We start from the raw sequence: 24,248 nt of genomic DNA on the forward strand, positions 1-24,248 counted from the left end.
CAAAGTGAATTGGCGGAGTGTTGATGACCCGCCTGGAACTGGGGCGATTGTTTGACACTGTGTGTTTTGTACTTGTAGATGTATATACATATTTATTTAGGTTTTTGAAGTTAGGTATATAAAAATGAAAATTTTAGTTATTCAAATTGAGTAAAATTTTAATTTAATATATTAGTTTAAATTTATTTTCAATTTTTTCGTCATGGTGTCGAGTGTCGAGGAAAACCGCGGTTATGAGTTCCTCCACTCAACACGCAATGCTTCCAGAATTAGTCAGAATGTGGGGAAAAGTGTGTCTTAACAATAAGTTACCTATCCTGCTTTGTGCGGGATACAGCGTAATTTATTTTTTGAAAAGTTTGTTTGGTTAAACGTGTTAATTTGAAAAATTATCTACTGGCTCGAATTGAAAAATTATATTCATGTTAGGTATATAGTCCAATAATTGAGGAAGGTTAAGGGCTATAATTTATTTCCACTGGACCTCAGAGACGAAGCTGCAGGTAAAAGCTAGTACACTATAATTAGAAAAAACAATCCATATGAGTTCATCTCGACTTGGTGTTACGCGTGCACACGTGGTGCAGTCTACCTGTTGCACGGTGTCCGTCACGCTGTAGTTCAATGGCACAGGCCGCCTGCCGTCTTCACGCTCTAGCAACGGAGTGCACCTTACTGTATATCATACTTGATACAGTACGATCAATGAGTTGTGGTGGCCTTGAATTTAACCGTCTTAATCTATGCATTTCCTATATTGCTTCGTTAATGACAATGTGCAATTTCTTCGATCAATTATACACTGATAATTAATTAAATAATAATATATAATTAATCGAAGATTAATTTAGATGGTTTCTTTTCATTAATGCATTAACGCGGCAACATCTAAATTCGATTTTTAGTCAATAGCCTTTTGCGATTTTGTTTGGTACCAGAGCGAAGAAATAAAAATAATAATAAATAAAAATTTTCCTCTCCAGAGAGAGGATGGAACCCACAACCATCGTGTTACAGTCACACGGTTGTGCCCACGACGGCTTCCAAATAAAATTCCACATCTTGGATTTCTCCCTCAATACTGTACCTTAAAACTGTAACTGGTGCGAACTAAATAAACTTATATTTTGTGGAAACTATATGGAAAATTAAAATACATAAATGTAAATACTTCTTTTAAAAAACGTACTTAGCGCCATCTCTCGAAAGCAATTACAACTAAGTGGTTCAATCATCAAATTGAGTTCCTATGAGTTCAAAACCGAGCCACGAGAGGTCGCTACTAAAAAAGGGACATGTTTTGATAGTCTGATAAGCTATAAGCAATGCTTAAATTAATAAGGAAGAAGTCTTTAAATGCACTCCGTAATGTTAAAAATAAACTCGACGAGAAGAAAATAATGATTTAAAACAAAAAAGAAAAAGTAACCGGGCAAACTACACAATATCTTGAAAGTAAATCAAATAAAATAGTCCTAGAGATACAAATAGGAAAACTTCAAAGACAAGATAGAAAATCAGGAAAAACATTTTATGTTGGAAAAATAATCAAAGTAGAGATATAGTCTTATTCAATCTATAAAAAAACCTAATTATATTTAAATACTTCTTAAATAAGTACTTCAGTGTAAAAGTTGAACGAAAGAATGGACAAGAAGACAGAAGAATAAGCAAAAAAGGAGAATAATCTTCATTAATAAAAATACATTTGGCATAACAATAAATATACTTAAACAAAATAAAAACTAAATAACACTGTACATTATAACAGAAAAAGAAGAATCTTATTTCCTCGAGTGGGTATCGAACCCACAGCCACGATTAATTTTTAGGGTTCCGTACCCTTTAAGTAAAAAAGGAACCCTTATCAGATGACTTTGTTGTCCGTCCGTCTGTCTGTATGTCAAAAGCCTTTATCTCAGAAATGCTTGGAGCTATTGAGTTGAAATTTAAACCATATACTCAGATCTACGGTCTCATATTTCTACATTTACTTATTACTTATTTAATAGATATGACCGTTTATATCGCAAAAAACTTCCGGTTGACCTAGAATTACGAAATTTGGCAGCTAGCATTTACAGGGATTTTCAGGGAAAAATCTGAAAACTTTACATTTGTGTTTAAATCCTCAAAATTAAGCCTTAAAAGGGGGATAACATTAATCACATGCCACAGCAATTAATTACCCCCCCCGCTACGTTCAAATTTTTATACGTTTTCTAAAAAAGTAATAAGAGTTAACTTGTTAAATTGCAGACAAGGGTTCAGATACTAAAGTTCGAAGGACAGTTCGATACTAAAGGGTAAAGGAAAAAAAAATAAAAGTCGATATCATCTATCATGTTTTATTGTAACATATAGATAGTTTTCTACACATCCACCTTACATACGCGTTATGCGCTAAGTGATATGAGTTCTGTACACGGCGGGGAACGCCTTACATAAATAAAATTCATATTATTATATAAACTTACACACTAAAGCGGGCGCGCCCGCACTACCCTATAGCTTACGTCTACTGGAGTTGCGCGCGCTGCGGCCACGCCACCGCGCTGCGCGTGCGCGGGGGCGGGCGCGCGCTGCGGAGCCGGTTGCAGGAGACACGCACAGATATCTATCTCTCTTTAGATGTACGCTATGTACGTAGACATTTTTTGAAAGTTATCGTCGAGATTAGAAATAAAGAAAAAAATATATTTAAAACTAATGATCACTGATTTTGCAATGAATCTGCGTAGTGACGTCGTGCAACCGAGTTCGCCAGCTCGGAGGCCCGAGGCCGCACGTCCGCGCGAAACTCTCTGGACTATGTTTATATGTACACTCAGAGTCTGTACAGGGCGGCGTATTTACAAGATATGTGTCGGTCAGTCGCGAGGCGCGCGCGCCAGCAGCGCCAGTGGCTGCAGAGCGGCCGCCTGCAGCGCCGCGTGCGCGTGCGCATGTCCGTGCGGCGCCGAGTGGGCGTGCGCGTGCGCGTGTGCATGCGCGTGCGCGTGCAGCTGCGCATGCGCCGGAAGAGCGTGCGCCAGCGGGTGTGCTAGCGGCAGCAGCGAGCCACCGCCACCCGGAGACGATGCGCCGCCCACCTCGCCCGCCGGGGGATTGATGCGCTTCTCCTGAATCGAACAAACAAAAACATATTTAAATTATCTTTTTTAAAGAAACAAACTGAAACTTTACTTTAGAATAAATGAGAAAATAAGGATAAACATAAGTACCTTCTGTCTTCGATTGCAAAACCAAACGCGTACAACCTCCTTCTCCATACACAGGGAGTCAGCGAGAGCCGCGATCTCCTCGCTGGTGGGCTTCGGATTGTGGAGGAAGGCCTTCTCGAGCGCGACGCGCACGCCGGACTCGATGGAGGTACGCTTCTTGCGGCGGCGCCCGACCGCCTCCGCGAGCCCCGCGCCCAGGGACGCGCCGCCGCCGCCGCCACTCATGGACGAGTCCGCGTCCTCGAGCCACTTCTGCAACAGCGGCTTCAACTTGCACATGTTCTTGAAGCTGAGATTCAATGCCTCAAACCGGGATATTGTAGTCTGCGAGAAATCATTCCCGTATAACTTGCCCATTGCTAACCCGACGTCGCCTTGTGTGAAACCTAAAAAAAAACAATCTATTACTTTCGGAATCGCAATATATTTTTTCACTGTATGCCGCATATAGCAGGGGAGGCAGAGGAAATTTAATTTTTGAATTTCAATTCCCCGTGTATCGCCTAATTTTCGAGATTTTGCCCAAAGCGTAGAAATTAAAGTACTAAGTATATAGTTTATTGTATGTATAATATGTTTCCGGTAATTTGTATACATATATAGCCTAACACAACTTGCACTTAAATATCGCTCAATCTCGACTTCGAAATTTATAGCAAAATCTATTTATTTTACATGTACAATGTTGCTGATTGAACAGCAGGTACTCTATACAACCCCTAGGAATTATATTCATTACTTATAGATATATGTAGATAATATATGTAATGGACAGTAATATTTATAATATTTCATTCGTCGCTTGGACACTTTAGATGTTTTATATATTGCCCAGGTATAGGATATACAGATTGCCCCTAATATCATCCACACCGTCTGGATATGTGGCACTCCAGTACTGTGCGGTTTTGTAGGAACTTCTTTCTGTGCGCCGCGTATTTGTGGAATGATCGACCTGCGACAGTGTTACCAGGGGATACGACACGGGTACACGGGTTTCGCTACCTTAAAGACCGACAACGCACCTGTAGCTCCTCTGGTGTTACACGGGGTCGGGGGCAGCGGTAATCACTTACCAACAGGTGACCCATACGCTCGTTTGCTTTGTCTTTTGTATAAAAATATATATATTACCTAGTTTAATTCTACGTTGCTTAAAAGTTTTGGCGAAGTGTTCGAGTTCCTCCAGATCTGCAGTGTCGTCCGCGGGATCGAGCGCGCGTGGCTTGTGCGCGTGCGCGTGCAGCGGCGAGTGGCCCGCCTGCGCCTGTGGGTGTGGGTGCGCGTGCGCGTGCGTGTGCGTGTGCAGCGCGTGGTGGTGTGCGTGAGGGGAGCGCGCGCGGCCCGGCCCCGGCGTATGCGGTGTGAGGAACGCCGCCGCGCCGGGCGGAGAGCCGCGGGGAGACGGTGACCGCGCTTCTGGAAATTATATCATACAATTAATTTTTCATTAAAACATTCACTACTTTCAGTTCAGCTCAGTTCTTTAATTATGGCGTTTCGAACATGCCAGTCCACTGTTTATATAAAAAAAAAATTCTGCCATCGGCACAATGAGACAGTCCGACCTAGATAACGACAAAACGATACCTTGGCCGAAAGACCATGGCAAGTATTCAAAACTCTTTTTTATGGTTTGTGATGATGACGGATTTTAATCTTTTTATCTATATCATTATTGCCTATATTGTAAAATACAAGGTAATACAATTTATATACCTGCCGTGGGTTGACTGGCGTTGGCTCGCGCTTGAAGCTGTTGTAACTGTTGCGCTGCAGCCTGCGCCACCGCCTGTTGCACCTGCAAGTATAAACGAGTTCCGATTTAAGGCACTCCTAATATTGTAACAAAAAGTAATATATTCACATAATATGTTATAAGGATTAGTTAAACGTAAACATGTATTACTCACCTGTGTGTGTAAGAGAAGTGAATGTGCGCCGTGTTGCGTGAGCAGCAAGTGCTGCAATTGGGCCAAAGCATTTCCTGCGCCTGCCGCACTCTGGAACAGAAAAAATATGTATTCATACATTTTATCAATCTCAGTCTTAATTATTTTATTTAACATTTTCTTTCGTACCTAGATTGATTTCTTAATAATGTGACATGAATAAATTATGGTTAATTACAAATGTCTTAGACATAAGTATGTATTTTAAATAATTTATTATTTTCATTTTCTGGCTCTGGTAACAAGAAAAAGTACGAAGCGAGTTCGGCCCCTCAATACTCAATCTCCTAAAAATTAAGCGAAAAGGGAACGTGGTGTGTTAGACTAGAATCCCTGTCTAGCTGAAGCTAGAAAAAAAACTAAAATAAAAATATATTTTAGAGCAGCTAAGTTTATAATTGTGGAGCTTTCTTTCACATAGCAAATGTTCGGTTCGTAGGAGTAGAGGTAGAAGAGGCGGAGGACTCACCAGCACGGCGGCGGTGGCGGCGGAGGCGGCAGACACGGCGTGCGGCGTGCGCGGCATCGACAGCGCCATCGCTGCCGGCGACGCGCGCTCGTCCCCGCTGCCCTCGCCCTCGCCGCTCGCCGACCCGTCTGGAAACAAGCATGGATTGGTTACACTCATTTCTAAGTACAGTTGTACCTATCACATTTTTTTACAATTTTATTACGAATGTTATGTTATGTTACCTTATCTTATCGTTTTCCTTGGGAAATTATTAATGTAATAAAATCTATTTGTAATATCATAAGCGACGAGCGTAATATCATATCTCTCCCTAAATTCACTATGCAAGAACTCTTTGCTAAAAGAGGAGCATGGAGCAGTGCATGGAACTTGTACTCAAGTTTGCAATTAAAAGATTCCTTTCACGCATCAACGCTCACCTTTAAACTTCGAGCTTCTCATTTTAAGTAACAATTTTGAAATTATCACAGTAAGAGAAAATGATTTAATTTATTTTTTTCGAGATACGTTCTAGAATTAATTTCTAATAACTGGTTAAGACAAGTCGTAATTTTTTAGAAAATTATAGAATCAATAGGATAGGACCGTTAGTTCTACCAGAATTAGACATTTTAGGTTTTTAGGGTATCAACTATCCAGCTTGGATGACGAAACACCAACATACTCAGGGATTGTGTACTGTTTCTCATATGAATTCTAAACTTAAATAAATTCTTTTTACATTTTTTATACGAGCACTTTTTATAAACTCTATTGAATGTTTTTTTGATTTATATACTTTTAGCCCATCTTCCTATCGAAAGAATAATGAATGTTATTTATTTTTATTTTGATAACTTCAATAAATGCAACAATAAACAGTTTATTTTAGATTTTCGTCGTAGCGCGATAGAACTATGTAATCTAATTGATGTAATTTAGTTGTAGTTAATCCCGCATTCCTGTTTCATGCAAAAGTCAGTATTTTTCTAATTTAAAGTTTTTTTTGTATATCATTTGTTAACACTGCATACAAAAGTTGTTATAAAGTTCGGTAAGCAGAATTTAAAAGGTAGCCTGAAGGGAAATAAGGTCTCCGAAGTAGTAAATCAGGTGCACGTTCAATTTATAGCTTCAAAGTTATAGTTTCCCTCTGAGACATGTTAAAACAGATGGACGACCTCTACTGCCGCGACGTACATTTATTATACCATTTACACGCTCTTTACATACATATATTAATACGGGAGAGACGTTTTGCATTTTTCATAAAGAATTACGGTATATTTAATACTCAATTATTAGAAAAATATATAATGTTTTTATTTTAACCATATAAAAAAAATATATGATTTACGTTACGAAAATATATTTTAATACTTTCTACTGGCCCTTAGTTTATTTATAATAATTAATAAAATCTTTTAACAATAGTTTAGTTCTTTTGAAGCTGATTTACAGCAACCGATCAAGTAAGTCCATTAAAGTAAGTAAAAGCGGTAGGCGCGTGAGGGCGCGAGGGCACAGGGTCGGGTTGACCGGATATTGAATGTAAATGCCGCTCTCAGCTCATTCATCACCTCCCCAACACGACTTCTAACAGATATAAACCAGAGCCAAACAATTATTTTGCAACTTACGTTACTTACAAAGAAATTTATATATAAAAAACTTGTTACATCAACCCCTTTACTTATCAAGATAAAGGAAAGTATAACTATTTCTTTTGTCGCCTCTAAAAAGAACAAGATGTAGAGGAAGGGTGATAGTGTTTTTTCTCCCAGTGCGTGCCGCGGCTAATCCTCGCCGGCGCGTGCGCACCGCGAAAGGGTCGCAACCCGTTCACTTTCAATGACTCGCCTTGACTCGCAACCCTCGGGAACACCTTGCGACGTGTGTTTCTTACTATAGTTGTGGCACGTACGGGCTTAGGGTTTATTACTTTCTAATATTAAAGGAATAATATCACCCTTTCAAATATCAGTATTCGATTTGCGAAAATATGACACCTGTATTTAGTTGACAATAACTTTATTTTATTTATTAATTTATTTGAGCTATTTAACGTAAATATGTATTTTATATACTGCTATTTTATTGTTGATTTAGTAACATTTTATTGCATAAAAATAAACAAGACAATTATAATACAGTGAGTATAATTACGTACCATGACTGGGTGGCGGCGAAGGCGACTTGATAAGATCACCCGACTCTTCTGTAACAAACAAAGAAACATAGTTTGATAAGAATGTTTAGAAAAAATAGCTTCAGTTTTGTGCTGATTTATATGTTTATTTCAATGTGACATTATATATTTATTTCTGATGTACTTTTTACTTAACTAAAATATAAATAAATAATCATTTCAATCACTATCATCACTTGGGGGAAAGCTTAAGTGGGGATCGAACCCATAACCGTCGCGTTATAGTCACGCTGTCGTACCCCTGTGCCATGACGGCCTCTAAAATAATAAATGTTTTTTTTTAATCGAAATAGTCAAGAAAATAATAAGATATATTAAGGTATTAAAACAGACGTGTAATTATTATCTACATGAAGTGAGCCCTCCTTACAAGAAAGGGCAAGTGAGCTAATCCGTCGCGTCGCCCTTTATTGTATGTACTGCGTCTCACATTTTAGTCTACCAGTTTACCAAATTATAAATATTATTAATTATTTTTTTTTATCTTCACGCTATAGCCCGCATAAACTAGACTAGGTAGAGGGATCCTTGTGTGGGGTATCCTACCTCTGCCCACTTTTCGCTGAATTCTAGACGCATTGCGTGTTGAGTCACGGAACACAACGCTGCGCCTCGTCTCAACACCAAGGCGAAGAAAATCGATACATTATATAAATGTATCGATATCAACGTTTTGGCTATTCAAATATATTGGGTTAAATCAGACAGCACGGTCAGCGTCAGCGGACACTAACGAGATTACCTAATTAAGCTAATTAATCGGATAACCGGAAGCAGTACCGACCACTGTTGAGGATAATCTCTTAGCCGTTACTCACCTATACACCTCCACTTACGTTACACTTCATATATGAAGTGTATGCACCTACATATACACTTACTAATAAATTAACAATAACATTACCCCCGGAAAGCGTACTATGTACTAGCGACCCACGTGCGGCTTCGCCCGCTTGAAGTTATTGTTATATTATTGCTAAATTATATTATATCTTTATATAAAGTGTCTTGTCATGTATAAGCTATATTACTGTGAAGTTTCATCTAAATCCGTTCAGTAGTTTTTGCGTGAAAGTATTTGAAGTGAAGTAGGACATATGTACAATTGTACATAGGCACATTAATGTACCTACTGCAGTTTTAGTTTATTTGAAAGGAGATGTATGCGCTGCCGAATGTGATAATCATTTACATAATCTTTTACATATAGGTAGGTATATGAAAAGTAGAAAATTCTAGTGATAATTCTATACCAGTTGCAATTGAATGTATTTCCGAAGAGAAACGATAACGAAACCAAAAATAATTTAAATATAGAAAAAACTGTAACTTTAATACAATCCTTCATATTTTTTAAATATACTAAAAAAATAAACATTATTTACTAAGTCTTAAAAGTAAATAAGTAAAACAAATCATATACATATATCTATAATAGAAGTAATTGAACAATACAAGTGCAGCAAGTAGGCTCTACCCTGCAGGTCATGGGAACTATACCTGCGGATCATCCGCGCTGAACACTGTCGCGGATAAAAAGGCTTTACTCTACGTTTATTCAAATATCCGCAAATTGTAAGAAGACGTAGGATCGACAGATAAAAAACTAATCTACCGATAAAAAATCTACAAAAATCTCTTTATAGTGACGTTCTCTTATTGAAACGTCATCAAGTTTTTTTTTGTAAAGGGTACAATCGCAGTCGCAGAAATAGCGGGGGTGTATCGAATAGGAATAATTTTTTTAATTGCAAAAAAGCATGCAGTTGTCGGGTTTTTGCTGTTACGGATTGTGAAATCCTTTTACGATACCTTTTAGTAATTCTTAGATTACCTCGCAGCAAAAAATGTACCTTGTTTGTGATGGACAGACAGAGCGAACGTTTATAGAATATTTTATAGTTAAAAATATAAAATCAATGACTTGGAAAAATAATTAGGAAATGAAAATGTAGTTAAACAAGTGATAAGACTCTATGTTCTCTACATTTTGGCTATTTTTAGAAAAATAGCATGTTGAATGGCGGAAGGCTGTCGTAGCGCAGTGGCACAAGCGTGTCACTGTAAATACGACGGTTGTGGCTTCGAATGACTTTCGGAAGGAATTAATTATAATTTTTTAATATTATTTTTTTCATTTCCTCGCTCTTGTAACAAGTCAAGGCGCGGCGGTTGCTATAGACGGGATACAGAAAAAAGTTTGTCAATCAACTTTTTGTAATATCTCAATTAAAGATTTAACGAACGTACAGCTTTTTAACATTTTTAAGTGTTATTCCATACTACGTATTTCCTAAGAAGTATAAAGTTCAACGTAGATACCTACATCTATTAAATTTGTAACAAAAATTGTAATTATTAAAACTTTTTTGATTTAGTGTATAGTACATGTTTCATACATTATAATCATATAAACTTTTCAAAGACAATTTTCCTTTTGACTAGGATGACATTTTAAGTACTAATTTAAATATTCTTAATATATTTTTAAATTATATATACATTCAAATGAGTTTTCTGGCTGCTTCTTCTTAAGATTCTAATTAATTGAAAGAGAAGTAAAAGTTGTTTAACATTTTTATATTTAAGGCAAATAAGAGTATAATATAGACGTGAAAATTAAATTTATGATGTTTTGTACCGAATTAGAATATTGTTTCATTCATAGATAAAGTTTATTGAACTAATACAAAATTATAATATTTGCTAAAGCTATCATACGTAGCAGGTACATACCGTAGGAGGCGCAGAAAGCGCGCGAGGAGGCGCGTACGCAGGCTGTCAAAACCATCGCGACACGCACAGAGTGGGACACGGCGGGGACACAGTAGGGACACGCTCGGGACACGGTCGGGACACGGTCGGGACACGCTCGGGAGAGTCGCCCGCTCAGTGCGGAGGCTGCGCGAGACTACGCCGCGTCAACAGCGCGCCGACCCCACCGAGCCCGACCACCCCCTGCACCCGTCACCCCCCACACCGCGCACAGCGAATTAAAAATTTCAACTTTTTGTACGAATCCGTTTCTTTTTCCGCCCTTAGTGAATTTTTTTCGCGTTCCTCGCCATTATTTCGATTACCTGAGATGATTTTTTTCGTACGCGATGCGCGTTTAAAAGCTGTTTAATTTTTTAGGAAAGGGGAGCGACGGGTTCGGCTAACCGATGCGCGAATTCCGATATCGGGTTTGATTGAAAAAAGCTCGTTAGAATCGGGTGCGACCGCTTGCGCCGACCGTTGTCGATTTCTCTGCTTTTACTCTCCACACCTATAATACTTTCAATGAAATATCAATATATGTAAATTTAAAAATAGTATTAAGAAATATTTTGTGCTATAATATTTAGTAAAAAATGATGTAGGTATATAATAGCTAATAGCTAGGTAATGCTATATACAAATTTCATGGTTGAGAGGTAATAGATGCTGTCGTGACGAAGTGATACATCTGATAACTATTACTCATTAGTAATTCTAGTACCATTGTGCATTTAACAAAATTAGATAAATAAATTTAAAATCAGCTTCACGCTGTATCCCGCATGTAGCAATGTAGGTAGAGCGAGCCTAGAGTTAAGACACTCCACTCCGTACTCTCCGAATTCGGCATACTATAAAAAAAGTAACCATTTATTTTAAAGCTATTTTTACAACTATTTTTATTAAGACTAGTTTCAATATGTTAGATAAGCAAAGCGATAACGACTTTGAGATTAGGTCTGGTAAGAGTAAAGGTCCGCTCCGGAAGCACATCTTTGTGATGGTAATGTGCACAAACACGGCGACCGATCAAACGCTCGAGGTTCTCCTCCTCCAGCCGGCCCTCCTCCGGCAGGCCCTCCTCACCGTGTACCTCGACCACTTTGAACCACTTCCCGCTCATGCATTGCTATTAGAATGCATTTACGTAATGTGGCCGATGTTTGTTTAGGCGCCAATATTGCTACTTTGAATAAGATATTCGACCTTTGTAGCGTTCGATAACGGTTTCTCAAAAGCTGAACAAACTATGTTTACGTAAACGTTGCGAATACAATGTCTATTATTCCGAACTCATCGAGAAAAAGAAAATGGGAAATATTGTGTCGACTTCTTTATATGTAAATGATATACAGTAACGGGCCGAAGGATAATACTATTTTAAGTGGGTCAGTGAAACGGAATTTTAAAAATATTATTAATGGAATAATTTCCTAGTAATATTTTTTTTATAACGTGAATTCAGTACATATTTGTAGTTAACTGTAAGTAATTACTTAATTGTATTGATACAAAAAGTTATCGGAGCACCTGACCGGTCAGTGCTACGCCGCCTCTACGCGTCGCTGTGCTACGCCGCCCGCAACCCTTCCTAATATCTTTACGAAACATAACTAATACAAAATTATGACAGATTGGAGGCAATTTTTTAAGGGGCGGGAGTACAACTGCTCTAGGTGCATAGTTAAATATTTATGGTTACCCAATGTTAATGTTACTATATATTATTCATGTTCATACAATATTTCAAATTATATAAGACGACGCGTATGTAAAATGTTATAAAATAAATAAATACTTCTTTTCGTGTAACCTATATTATATATGTACAGTTTTCGCCCTTTTTATGTTTAACGTCATTATTTAAATTTGTGCAACAAGTGTAATTACTATTTTATGATAATAAAAATACTGCAATAATTATTATGTTTTCCTTCACGTTGTATTCCTCGCATAGTACAGAGTAGGCAGAAGGAATTTCGAAACTTAGTGTTAAGACACTCCGTTTCCCATCATCTTATTTCATATTGCATTAAATTAATTTTGATAAAATTCTTTAGTTTAACATAAATCTATAACAACATTTATACATGATGTTGAACACGTGTTAAACAGTATAAAACATATCTTCGGACCCTCGACGGTAACATGTTTTAACGGTCCAGTAGGCGCCGCCTGCAACGACGCTGATCTCCATTATCCGGCGCGCCTTGCCTGCTTTCACCCTTTACTGGAAAACCTGTGAGTGTACTGTGATTTATATACCCCCTATGAGCAAGTCAACTGATAAATGATATTTTTAGCTTCACGCTGTATCACGCACATAGCAGATGGAACTTTGGAACCTAGTGTTGAGATACTCCGTGCTCATTAAAACCGTTCTCCACTTTTCGCTTAATTCTGGAGACATTGCGTGAAAAGCGGCAGTTCAACGTCACGCTTTGACTTTTTACCAAATGTACATTTTTTAAATGTATATAATTTAAATAAAAAATATCCTATGTTCTTCCAAATGCCTCTAAGAATATGTGTAAAAAGTTTCACGATAATCTGTTGAGTAGTTTTGGCGTGAAAACGTAACAAACAAACTTACAATCACATAATTGTGTATGTAAGTGTTATAATTAATATTAGTATAATCAGTATGATAATATAATTTTAGTATACAATTATTACGTTATATGATAAATAGAATAACACCAGTTGTCGGGTCACGTCCCCGTACAACACGTGCGTCGTAAATAACCTGTAGTGTTCCATCTCAGACATCTCGGACACTTTGCGACTCATACCGAGACTACTTGCTGTTTAATATTAAATCAACTTAACGCTGTATCCCGCACACAGTAGCGTAGACAGAGTTAACCTAGTGTCCAAACTCTCCATTCCCCATTTTAGGCCGAATTCTGAAGGCATTGCGTGTTGAGTCGCGAAAGTCAACACTGCGCTTTGCCTCGACTCCAAAGCGAGGAAATGAAATGTTAAATATTTCATTTCCTCCAATAGGAATCGAACTCGCAACCTGTTGCGTTTACACAGTTTTTAGTCACACTTTGGGCCCCTGCGCCACGACTGGCCTCTAAATGCCTGGCCTGTTTAATATTAAGCAGCCTCATATTGCGATAGAGACTCGAGGTTAATGTTTTCTATAATGAATAAAATGTTGCCATATCTGGTGTGCAATGTCTGCGCTGAATGTCGTGCTCATTATTACTATAATTTATATAGAAATTGAATATAGAGACATTTTAATGTCATCATGGACCATTTGGATAGTCTTTGATTATATTTGCTATGCTCGACGGTTGTGGGTTCAGTTTCCACTCGAGAGCGTTCATTAGTAATTATTTTAACTTTTTTGGTCTGTTATGACAAAGAGCTGAGATGGATGGACGCCGAGCAAATGTCTGGAATAAGAGAGCAAAAAGAGAAGAAAGTGTCCTAATATCAGATATTCTCTGCCTATGTGGGAAAGAAAATAAAAATATACAAGCTATACTTTACATAAAGATGTTGACAGTGGTGTTAAATAAACTGTTAATTAATACGTGTATATAGATACTGTCATAAAATAACCAAAACTCATCGCGCGATGTCCCCGCAGTCATAACGCGAGGTTACACCGCGTCCCGTGGGACGACCGCCATAATCATTTACAAATCTGCTGGTTCATACTGAATATTATTGTAAATTAAACATTGTACGTGTTCGATGAAAAACTACTAGATAAAAATATATTATGAAAGGTAGCTTAAAAAGAATAAAGTTTTTTTTACTATAATTCAAAAAATCTTAAACAAGAAGAAAAATTGTGATTTCACAAACATTATATAGTAAGGATTTATCAGTTTTCCTATATATAGAAGGGTTCTTATAGGAATATATAGGATTAATTGATTTACTAGTCTATAAATACAACTATATTTAGTTAGAGAACCATTCACGCGTCTCTACATAGAGTCATCTTATCACCAAATTAGTAAACAGCCAAAGTCACATTTCTTTGTAGTCGTGCGTTTCTTTGTTATACTCATCAGAATGTATCGAGTGCAACGTTCGGGGGAGCGACAAAGAAGCGTTATCGGCGGAGTGCAATCGTAATCAATTGTAGAGTAGGCAGTGGGCAGCTATTGATTGGGAGAGCCCTGGGGGAGGAGGGGGAGGCTCGTGGAGGGAGGGTGTTTTAGTAAGACCCTGCCATTTTGGATTAGCGGTCTATTTGCATTTTCAATTCGGCTCGAATCAGAGGAGAATCGGCGCAAGGGTTGCGCGTGCTCGTAATCCCGTTAACTAGTAGATGCCGTGTCAACACGCGCGCGGGACCCTCCGCTCAACCGTTTTAAGCTCGTTGAATTTTTTTAAATTATTATTTTTATTATTATTGCTGTGCAAGCTTTTTACTGCGTTCCGGGTTGCAGAGTAAATAGATTTATGTGATATGTTCGTTTCGTTAGTGTAATAGGGATGTTGTTGAATTAAAACAGGAAACGTAACGATTTATCTCTTTTATAGAGGAATACATTTTTAAAATATATTTTTGAATAAAATACTTGTTAAGCTCGCCACAACAGACCACGTTGATTCAATAAAAAAAAATGTATTTATTTATAGTAAAAGTATTCCTATAAACTATTGTTTATATTTGGAAAATGTTGATATTTAGTATAGATTGTGTTAACATGAACGAAATTAAGAAAAAATGCACAAAACTTCTTTATAAAAAAAGCCTTGAGCTTAATTAATTATTCTAACAAATATATAATCAGTTGATAGATAATAATTTCTAGTGTTAAGACATTCACTCTCTATTTACCTTAGTTTTGGAGGCATTACGTGTTTAGTATTGTAATTACGTTAAGTCTAGTTTACTTTAGTTAAGTTTCTTATTATATGAATTAATTCAATATTATAGTTGTATACTTATATATGTTAATTAAATGTCAATAAACGTATTAAATTATTTTTTTGCAAGACTACATCATGTATATTACCGAAACGTTCCAACTCTATAAAGAATATGCAAAATAGTTCAATGTTATTTAAGTGATTCCTTTTGTGTCTACTTAACTGACTCATTAGCGGGTTCATCGCGGCGGGGGTCGCGAGACGGCGGGACGGTGCAGCGAGGGGGTGCGCCGTGCAGGCGGGGGGAAGGGGGAAGCGTGATCAATAGCTGATGCAGCTGCAGCGAAATGCCTCAATCATGCTAACTATCGCGGAACATGTGCATTTATAAATGCTAATTCTTATTATCCGAATTATTATTTAAAAAAAAATTTACAAATCCTATAAAACTTTATTATAGTAACTGTAAAAAAAGTATACAATATTTAAATTTATTAGGTACATTATGCAAGTATGTAAGTTAACAATGTTTATTTAAAAAAAAAACATGACACGTGTCACTGTAAGTAATTGACAGAATACCTATATGTTCAATTCATATACAAGATTTAAATACGAGGGGTACTTTACATATTCAAATCACATATAAAAAAAAACGCTTTAATTGTAATAAAAAATACATGGTTGGTTAACCCTTTTTTAAAGTAACAAGCATCAGGTGGGATCGTCGAAGGGCGCGGCCGGGGACGTAGGTACATGTAAATTTATGTAAATACCCCATCTACATACGCGGGACGGGCGCGGATTGGCCGCGGGACGGAAGGGTTGCTCTGTCACGGCTTTCATTTAAAAACGCGATGATGAATGACATAGTATAGTAGTCGCATTAACGGCACGTGTCGCCGGTCGCTAAACGCCGGCTCTGTCATTACACACGCTCTAACCCGTCCCTTTTGAATCAGGCCCGATGGTCTGATCCATCAAAATGGTCGTTAAATACGAAATATAGCGCAATAAAATTAATTTAAAATTTAATCGATTATAGTGTATCCTTTATTGAATTTTTATGCTAAATAATAAAGAAAAAAAGATAAAGATAAAAAAAAGATAAATTAAAGCAAACGTTCGCAAAAGCTCTATATCTTGTATTGAGTATTGAAGTTAGAAAAACTTCACTTCCTTCCTTCCGAATACATTTTACAAACAATTGTATTTTCAAGTGAAAATGCAGTGAAAATGTTTGAATATCAATATTACAATACATGTTTCCGTTTGCCCGAGCGGGCCGGGGCTGGAGTAAACAAGGCCGGGGGCAGGTCGGGGCAGGTCGCGACGTAGAGTGGCTAGTTATGAATTTATGATTGTCAACAGCGGGGCACGGTAAATAGCAATATTAGGTAGCAGTCGTCAAACAGAGCAGCAGCAAACAGCGCGATTGTTTGCCGAGTACACTGTACCCGCCCGCCCGCCGCCGCCGCCTCTGGGGACGGCGCAAATCAAATTCTTGAAACTTCACTCAACACAAGCGTTCAACCTTTGCTCGAGAAACATTTTACATTTTCTTCATAAAAATATTGATAAATGTAACAACATTTCTTTGAAAATAATATTATTTACTAAGATACTATCGGTGCTTCATAATAAATAGATAGGTATATTCGTATAAGGTGATGTTACATGGGTGACATTTCTCATTTTAATAGCAATTGCACTTATAATAAAACGTAGGTTTTGTAATATTATAATGCTGTAATTTGATACAATGATATCTGTGGTGTAGATATCTAGTTGAGACTTTTTACATAAAATGCAATGAACAAATGTATGTAATAATATATATTATAAACAAATTATGCATGACAGTAACATTTCTTATAAAAAAAAACTGAATGCACAAAATATTTATTCAAATGATGTTTTTGCTGAATCAGCACGACTCAGGCCAGTCAGTTAGTTGGTGCGAGCGCAGATGTTGAGCAGTCGCGCATTGTTACGGGTAAACTGTCGACAAATCGATTATATTTGCCACAAATGTTAACAGAATGTAAAAATATTCAATATTACCAGAGCTACAAATTTAATTAAAATTATTATTTTTTAAATATCTTATTAACAATAAATTGCAGTATCTTGTTTCTGTAAATCAAGAAGTTATATTGTAATATTCTGATTAAGAGGAAATCTTATATTATTAGAGGAACAGGATACCGTCTAATAGTCATACGATATTTTCATTTTAACAATAAAATCGCAAACAGCTGTATTTAATAGTAGAATATTGCGAAAGTGCAATGGACTCCAGAACCCTTTCGCGTTGAATCGAGAGTGTTCACTGTTCATAGAGAAAACGAAATCGGAAGGAATCGGTGCAGCTGCGCACGCGCCGCACACGCGACAACCCTTTTGTAGTCCACCCTCGTACCCCTCTCTACCTACCTACCTACGCGGAGGTAGGTAGGTAGGATTTACCTGCGATTCAAAGACTGAATGACGATCGGGCGATAACGACACGTGAAAAGTAGATAAAAACGTAACGGCTAAGTGATTAAAATATCACATGTAGGGATATAAAAAAAATATTCTCCTTTCAAATACAAATCTGTATGTGAATATAAACTTATAAATGTAGATATATTATTATGTAATTATTATGTATTACGATACTGTAATTTTATTTAAATACATACCAATTAATGTCGTCGTGGCGTTGTGGCATAAGCTTGTGATTGTAAAGACGACGGTTGCGGGTTCGATTCTCACCCGGAGGAGTGAATGATTATTTATTATTATTTTCATTTTGTCGCTCTTGCAACTAGGCAAAACTATGGCGTTGTGCTCCGCCACTCAACACGCAATTATTCACATTAACTAGGTTCCCTTTGCCTACCCTATATGCGTGCTATAGAGCAAAGCTGAAAAAATAAAGAAAAAACGTCAACATTCGTTTCTTCAATGACAAGTCGCCCATAACAACTTTATTATTCTGTATAAATTTAGCACTATATATACGATACAATATGCATGTGCATGTATGTGCATGTGGCAGTTAGTTGATCAAACAATCGTCTAATTTTATAGGAATGAGTGTGGGAGCGGGCGCATGCGGGCAACCCGTTCATGCACGAACCTCACAAATTGCTTTAATCGCCTCAAACGGCCCAGTCCTATATCAATACTAATGAATACTCTATAAATTACGTTAAACACCAGCGGCTATCTAGTTATCAATTTAATTTAATATATCGCAGTGCGTTGCCGGCTTTTATTAAATAATGTTCACATAGTAATAAAATATAAATTGTTTAATATATTTAATTTAGAATTTATAAAAGAAACTTTTTTTATTATATTCATAGATAAGGTTATTCTAATAACAATTCTAAGTGTAATGCATACATTCATAATATTATATTTTTCTTTGTCAATTTTTTTCCAATAATATACTTATAATTCCCAGCAAAGTAAAAAAAAGTATCTAATGAAAGTAAATCTTGTGTAATTAAATACTATATAAAATATGTAATATCAAGGACTCTATATATTATATATTTTAGTGAAAATTATATTTAAAAAACAAAGTAAATTAAAATTATGAATCACAATAATAACTAATAAAAAATATTATTTCAACACACTTCAAGTTAAATACCATTATTATCTAAATACAAGAAGTCTTAAGTTAATTGCAATAATAAAATTTTACAGTCAGTTCTATAAAAAGTACTTAGTATATATATCTATAATAATGTTTTACATTAGAAAGCATGGTTAAAAGAATAACTCACTTAAAATCTCGACATGCTGTACATCCGTCTGTACACAAATAAACAAATTGAAATCCTGTCTTCTAAAACTACCCCTGAATATTTCCCTTAACAATATTAGATCGGAATGTAAACAGAATACCCTTTCTTATCGTCGGTCGTGCGGACGCGGCGAGTGCTCGCGACAGCGAGAGATCAAAGCTAGGCCCCGGGCTTGCCGACGCTACCAGCATCCTATATACGAGTACTTGTATGTTAAACTTTAATCTACATTTCAAAAGAAAAATCACTTTACTTAATAACTTTTAAGGTTTTTATAATTATTAAGCAGATATGAAGTTGATAGTAGGCAGAGGGATACAATGTATCAATCTCTTGTCTCTATGTCATAAATTCAATGTCATAGAGACTATGTCATAGTGTTATTTTTCTATGTCATAGAGTCATTTCTTCTATGTGGACAAAAGTATTTTTTTTTCTTTTAGTAAAAGTTGAATAGTTTTTGTAGTTTCACTACCTATTCTCCATCCTTTTGGCAAAGTGGAAGTTATTTTGGAGATATTACGTGTCGATTGGTGAAGGTTATCGCCGTATTTGTCTTATTTCCTTGTTACCAGAGCGAAGAAAAGAAAATACTTCATTCTCTCAACTGGAAATTGAATCCACAACCACCTTGCTTAATCAGACGCTGCTTAACGACGGCAGTGCTAATTATAAATAAAATAAGGAACGTTTAGTAAAAACTACACATAAATTAGAATCCCCTCAGATATAAATTCCAGTTTCATTATGTACGAGCTAATCTCAAATGCACAACGATGCTTCAATGACTTCCAACGGACGAATATTGATGAAGAGAAAGTACTTATTTAATGCAAAAGAAGTGAATGTTTTTGAATTCTTAACAACAACTAACTTAATTAAAACAAAATAATTACGAATACGTTTAGCATTGTGCATAGAATGTTGTACTGGAGACGAATAAACAATATTTTAAGGTTTTTTTATATCACAGTAATAATTATAAAAAAGAAACAATCTATAATACAGAGCTTATAAATGTATCTAGGACCTCGTTTTCCGCCGCTCGAGGCATTGTATGTTGTGAGGCGTAACTCAACTCCGTGCTTTGCCTTGTCACCAGAGGAATCAAACCTACAACCGTCGCCTTTATCACACGCTTGTGCCACTGCATCACACCAGCCTCGTGTTCCAATATTTTTAAGAAGCTGTACCTATATGTAAGTAGATACACTTGTATGTTAGCTTACAGCGCCTCTATGGCTCAGTGGTCAAGCGATTGCTATAAACGTGATGGTAGAAGGTTCTTTATCCACTCGACTTTAAATTATATTGAAATTAGCATAGTATATTAGATTAGTATTATACATATTATATAACAAAAAATATACTACCTATATGGAAACATAGCTGTGCATACTAAGTTTCAAATAATAATTTAAATTACAGTAAATAGGCTGCAAAGTATTTATTTAGAATTAATGACGCAACTATTCCATAAATACACTTCGAGGTAAGTGTAATATTTAAATTACATTTTTTATATATAATAAATTTATTTATTGGCACTACGCGAATCGAATAGGTAATAACAATAATGATTATTTTATAGCACGCAACTCATAGGTAGTTGTGGAGAGGTGTGTGCTGTGTAACGTAACGTCACTGAAAAGTAACCCAATACATTTATGTTCGTGTCGCTTGTAAATGAGAACAATGCTGTTTTTTGCGTCATGTTCAAATGATTTAGTGTATGTGTTTGCATGTGTGTACGTGTGTGTTTGTGTGTGTGAGCACGTGCACGAGTTTGAAGGGTTGAGACAATGCCAGCAAGCAGCAGCAAGGGTGCAAGAGTGAAGGCACGAGAGGGGTACGAGGTTTTTTACGTGTTTTGCGCGAGCCCGGGCGGCGGGCGGCGGGCGCGGTCGCGGGCGGGGCCGGGGCGGGGCCACAGCTACTTTGCATATCGCGTCGGCTCGCTTCTACTCTACATACATCTACATACGAGTTCATACTCACTCAAGTGTGTGAGTGCCGTCTCTATAGTCGATACTAGGAACTTTTTATTATAACTAACTTAGCTTGTCATGAGGTTTAGAATATTATATGGCAACGATATTAATTAAGCCAATTATAATTGTTAAATAAGTTTGTTTGTAGTCTCTGACAATCGCGAGGGAGCCCGAGCGCCTAGTGATGCGAGTGTGTGCAAGCGCAGTCACGCGTGAAAGTAATTCCGTAACTTTTGCCATCATTTCTCTGCTTCTGTTAAAACAACTAACCACTATTTATATTAAACAAAAAGATATAAATAAATATAAAAATTAAAATAAGTACAAAGATATTATATCTATGTTCAATTTATACCAGTTTTTTTTAAAAGCGAATATTTAAAATATAGTTATATTAGCATTATTAAATTCTTAACTCAAATATAACTATGATTATGAGTTATTTTATTAATATAAGTATGTACCAATACTGTGCATAAACGACGACGCCATTTTACTTTGTTAATTGTAATAGATGGCAGTATATTATATGATAGTAGCAAATTTGTTACTTTTACTTTTTCCTACTGTAGTTAATATGTAAAGTGAGACGCTCTAAATTCTATTTCTAATTATAAAATAATTAAAAAATATATATGTGTAGGTATAAACACTTTCTTATTAACTCTCTTACATTGTTTTATTAACTCTACTCTTAATTTATTATATGCTTCAAGAAGTATTAAAATTTCATGCACTAAATGCATTGAGGTGTCCTTACGATTTATTTTTATGGATACATAAATATCAAAAATAATTAATAATAAGAATTGAAAATAAAAATTAAAATTGGAAATTGTTTTCTAGTTTATTTGATATTCCAATATACGGTTAGAAACTTAACGTTGATGTAGTCGTGTAATATGATGATTTTAAGTTAATATTAAACAGCAATATGCAATTTTAACACATTTCGTTCAGGTTTTAAGTAGGTTTCCTTAATAAATTTCATATTTTATGATAGTAAATATAGGTAGTCTCAGAGAAGTGTGTAATAATAATGAAATTTATTAAAGAACTACTGTATAAACGATGTTAAATTATTAAAAAAAATAGGGAAATAAAAAATCATGAGTAACAGAATTTTTTTTTTGAGAAGATATTAACGATGTAATCTATATATATAAAAGGACTTGTCCTCACTGACTGAGGTAAGACGCACGCACAGCCGTAACCGCTGTGCGTAGAAACGTGATATCTGGACACATGTTTAGTTTCGCAATCTGGACATCCACTAAGAAGGGATTTAGAAAAATTTTAACCCTAAAGGGGTGAAATAGGGGTTCAAAGTTTGTATGGAAAAAAAATTAAATCGGCACCGATTTTTATAAAATTTGAAATTTAGATTTTTAAAAGTATTTAATTGAACACGTGTTTCAGCGTTTTCTAGAATTCTCCCCCTAAGGGTGCAAATAAGGGGTTGAAAGTTTGTATAGATTTTTTTTAAAATCGGCACCAATTTTTATAAAATTTGAAATTCAGACTGTTAAAAGTATTTAATTGAACACATGTTTCATGGTTTTCTTAATTCTTCCCCTAAGGGGGCAAATAAGGGGTTGAAAGTTTGTATGGAAAAATCTTTAAAACGCCACCGATTATTATAAAATTTTTAATTTAGACTCTTAAAAATATTTAATTGAACATGTGTTTCATGGTTTTCTAGAATTCACCCCCTAAAGGTGCAAATAAGGGCTTGAAAGTTTGTATAGAAAAATCTTTAAATCGCCACCCATTTTTATAAAATTTGAAATTTAGACTCTTAAAAATATTTCATTGAACACATGTTTCGTGGTTTATTAAAATTCACCCCTAATTACGCAAGCGAAGCTGCGCGCGTCCGCTAGTAGTTAATAAGCTTGTCTAAAATAAAATATTATCCTATACCTCTGTATCCCTTGTTATCAGCGGTGTTACTTAGGTAACCTAGTGTTAAAACATTCCGTTTCCTTTTTCGCCGAATTGTTGAGCGGAACTCAAAACCGCGGTTATAATTGTTAATAAAGCGAAGAAATGAAATAGTAACAAAATAATACTTCATATCTCCGAGAGGGAATCGAATCCACAACCGACACTGCGATCGACGGCCTCAATTATAGGCCAAATTTTAAGTAGTGGAAACAAAAAATAATAATATTTAAGGGAACGATTGATTGTTGACAAGAAAAATAAAAGGGTATCTATTTAAAAATAAGGAAATAAAATACAAATATAAAAAACATGTTAGGTATCAAATATTAAAAAACTTAATATTTTAGAGCACTCAGGACTTAGCTATATTTCATTGGCAATTAACTGAGACATGCGGCGACACTGGCCGGCGAGTTTGGCGGTTTGTTTGTCATTGTCATTAAAGGAATATGTTTTTAGCGTAGCGTACGAAGAGGCCAATTATATCCACTTACATGAAGTTCCCAGGAGTACCTACTCCTAATAAGTAACTACTTATTATTTAAAAAAATAGAGAAGTCTTTTTGCAATTAATTGTCATTTGATAAAGAAGAGAGAAAATTCTTTGAGAGAGAAAATTACGAAGAGAATTGAATATAGATTGATAGATTGATATACTTTGAATTTACAATTATGCAATAAGACATTTTCTAACTATGGAAAAGTTAATTATTTTTAATTAACTTTAATGATTTAATGTGTTTTTAACGATTTAAAGAGCTCAGTATTGAAGTAAAAATAAATCATAATTACATGTGTTAAGTATTTCAATAAAATGGGACACTTGTCGATTGTGTTGACTCGCGAGTGGCTAACGATAGTAAGGTGACGTGAGGAAGATAGGGTTAGAGTAATGATGATCTCGTCGTTAATGATCATCGCAGTGGGTCAGTGGCGCAGAGCGGAAGCTGGCAGAAAACGACCCATTGTTTCCTCAGCACGCAGCTGATTCCTTCACTTTTTTGGCAAAACCGTTATTTTAAACATAAATCTCACCCTTCCAAACTTTTCAAATTTCAATATC

The 24,248-nt window shown here is 36.0% G+C and overlaps 1 protein-coding gene across 2 annotated transcripts in view; it reads right to left on the minus strand.

Annotated features, from left to right (window-relative positions):
* Positions 1–2,334: 2,334 nt before the first annotated feature.
* The window catches only part of LOC146528521 (uncharacterized), a 131,262-nt gene continuing 109,348 nt past the window's right edge, over positions 2,335–24,248 (minus strand). Inside the window, exons 1-8 of one of the 2 annotated variants that reach the window (XM_085203288.1) lie at positions 10,573–10,700; positions 7,798–7,845; positions 5,646–5,773; positions 5,138–5,227; positions 4,944–5,025; positions 4,359–4,643; positions 3,225–3,610; positions 2,335–3,122 (exon numbers count right to left, since the gene is read on the minus strand). In XM_085203288.1, the coding sequence (XP_085059414.1) occupies positions 2,871–3,122; positions 3,225–3,610; positions 4,359–4,643; positions 4,944–5,025; positions 5,138–5,227; positions 5,646–5,773; positions 7,798–7,845; positions 10,573–10,627 (1,326 nt within the window). In that variant the 5' untranslated portion in view covers positions 10,628–10,700 and the 3' untranslated portion in view covers positions 2,335–2,870. Of the gene's footprint in view, positions 3,123–3,224; positions 3,611–4,358; positions 4,644–4,943; positions 5,026–5,137; positions 5,228–5,645; positions 5,774–7,797; positions 7,846–10,572; positions 10,701–24,248 lie in introns of those variants that run through there. The other variant, XM_085203287.1, reaches the window with a different exon arrangement.

This window comes from Heliconius melpomene, chromosome 19 (assembly GCF_056956725.1).
Source record: "Heliconius melpomene rosina isolate 202511_hmr_F chromosome 19, ASM5695672v1, whole genome shotgun sequence".
In the NCBI taxonomy this organism is placed as follows: domain Eukaryota; kingdom Metazoa; phylum Arthropoda; class Insecta; order Lepidoptera; family Nymphalidae; genus Heliconius; species Heliconius melpomene.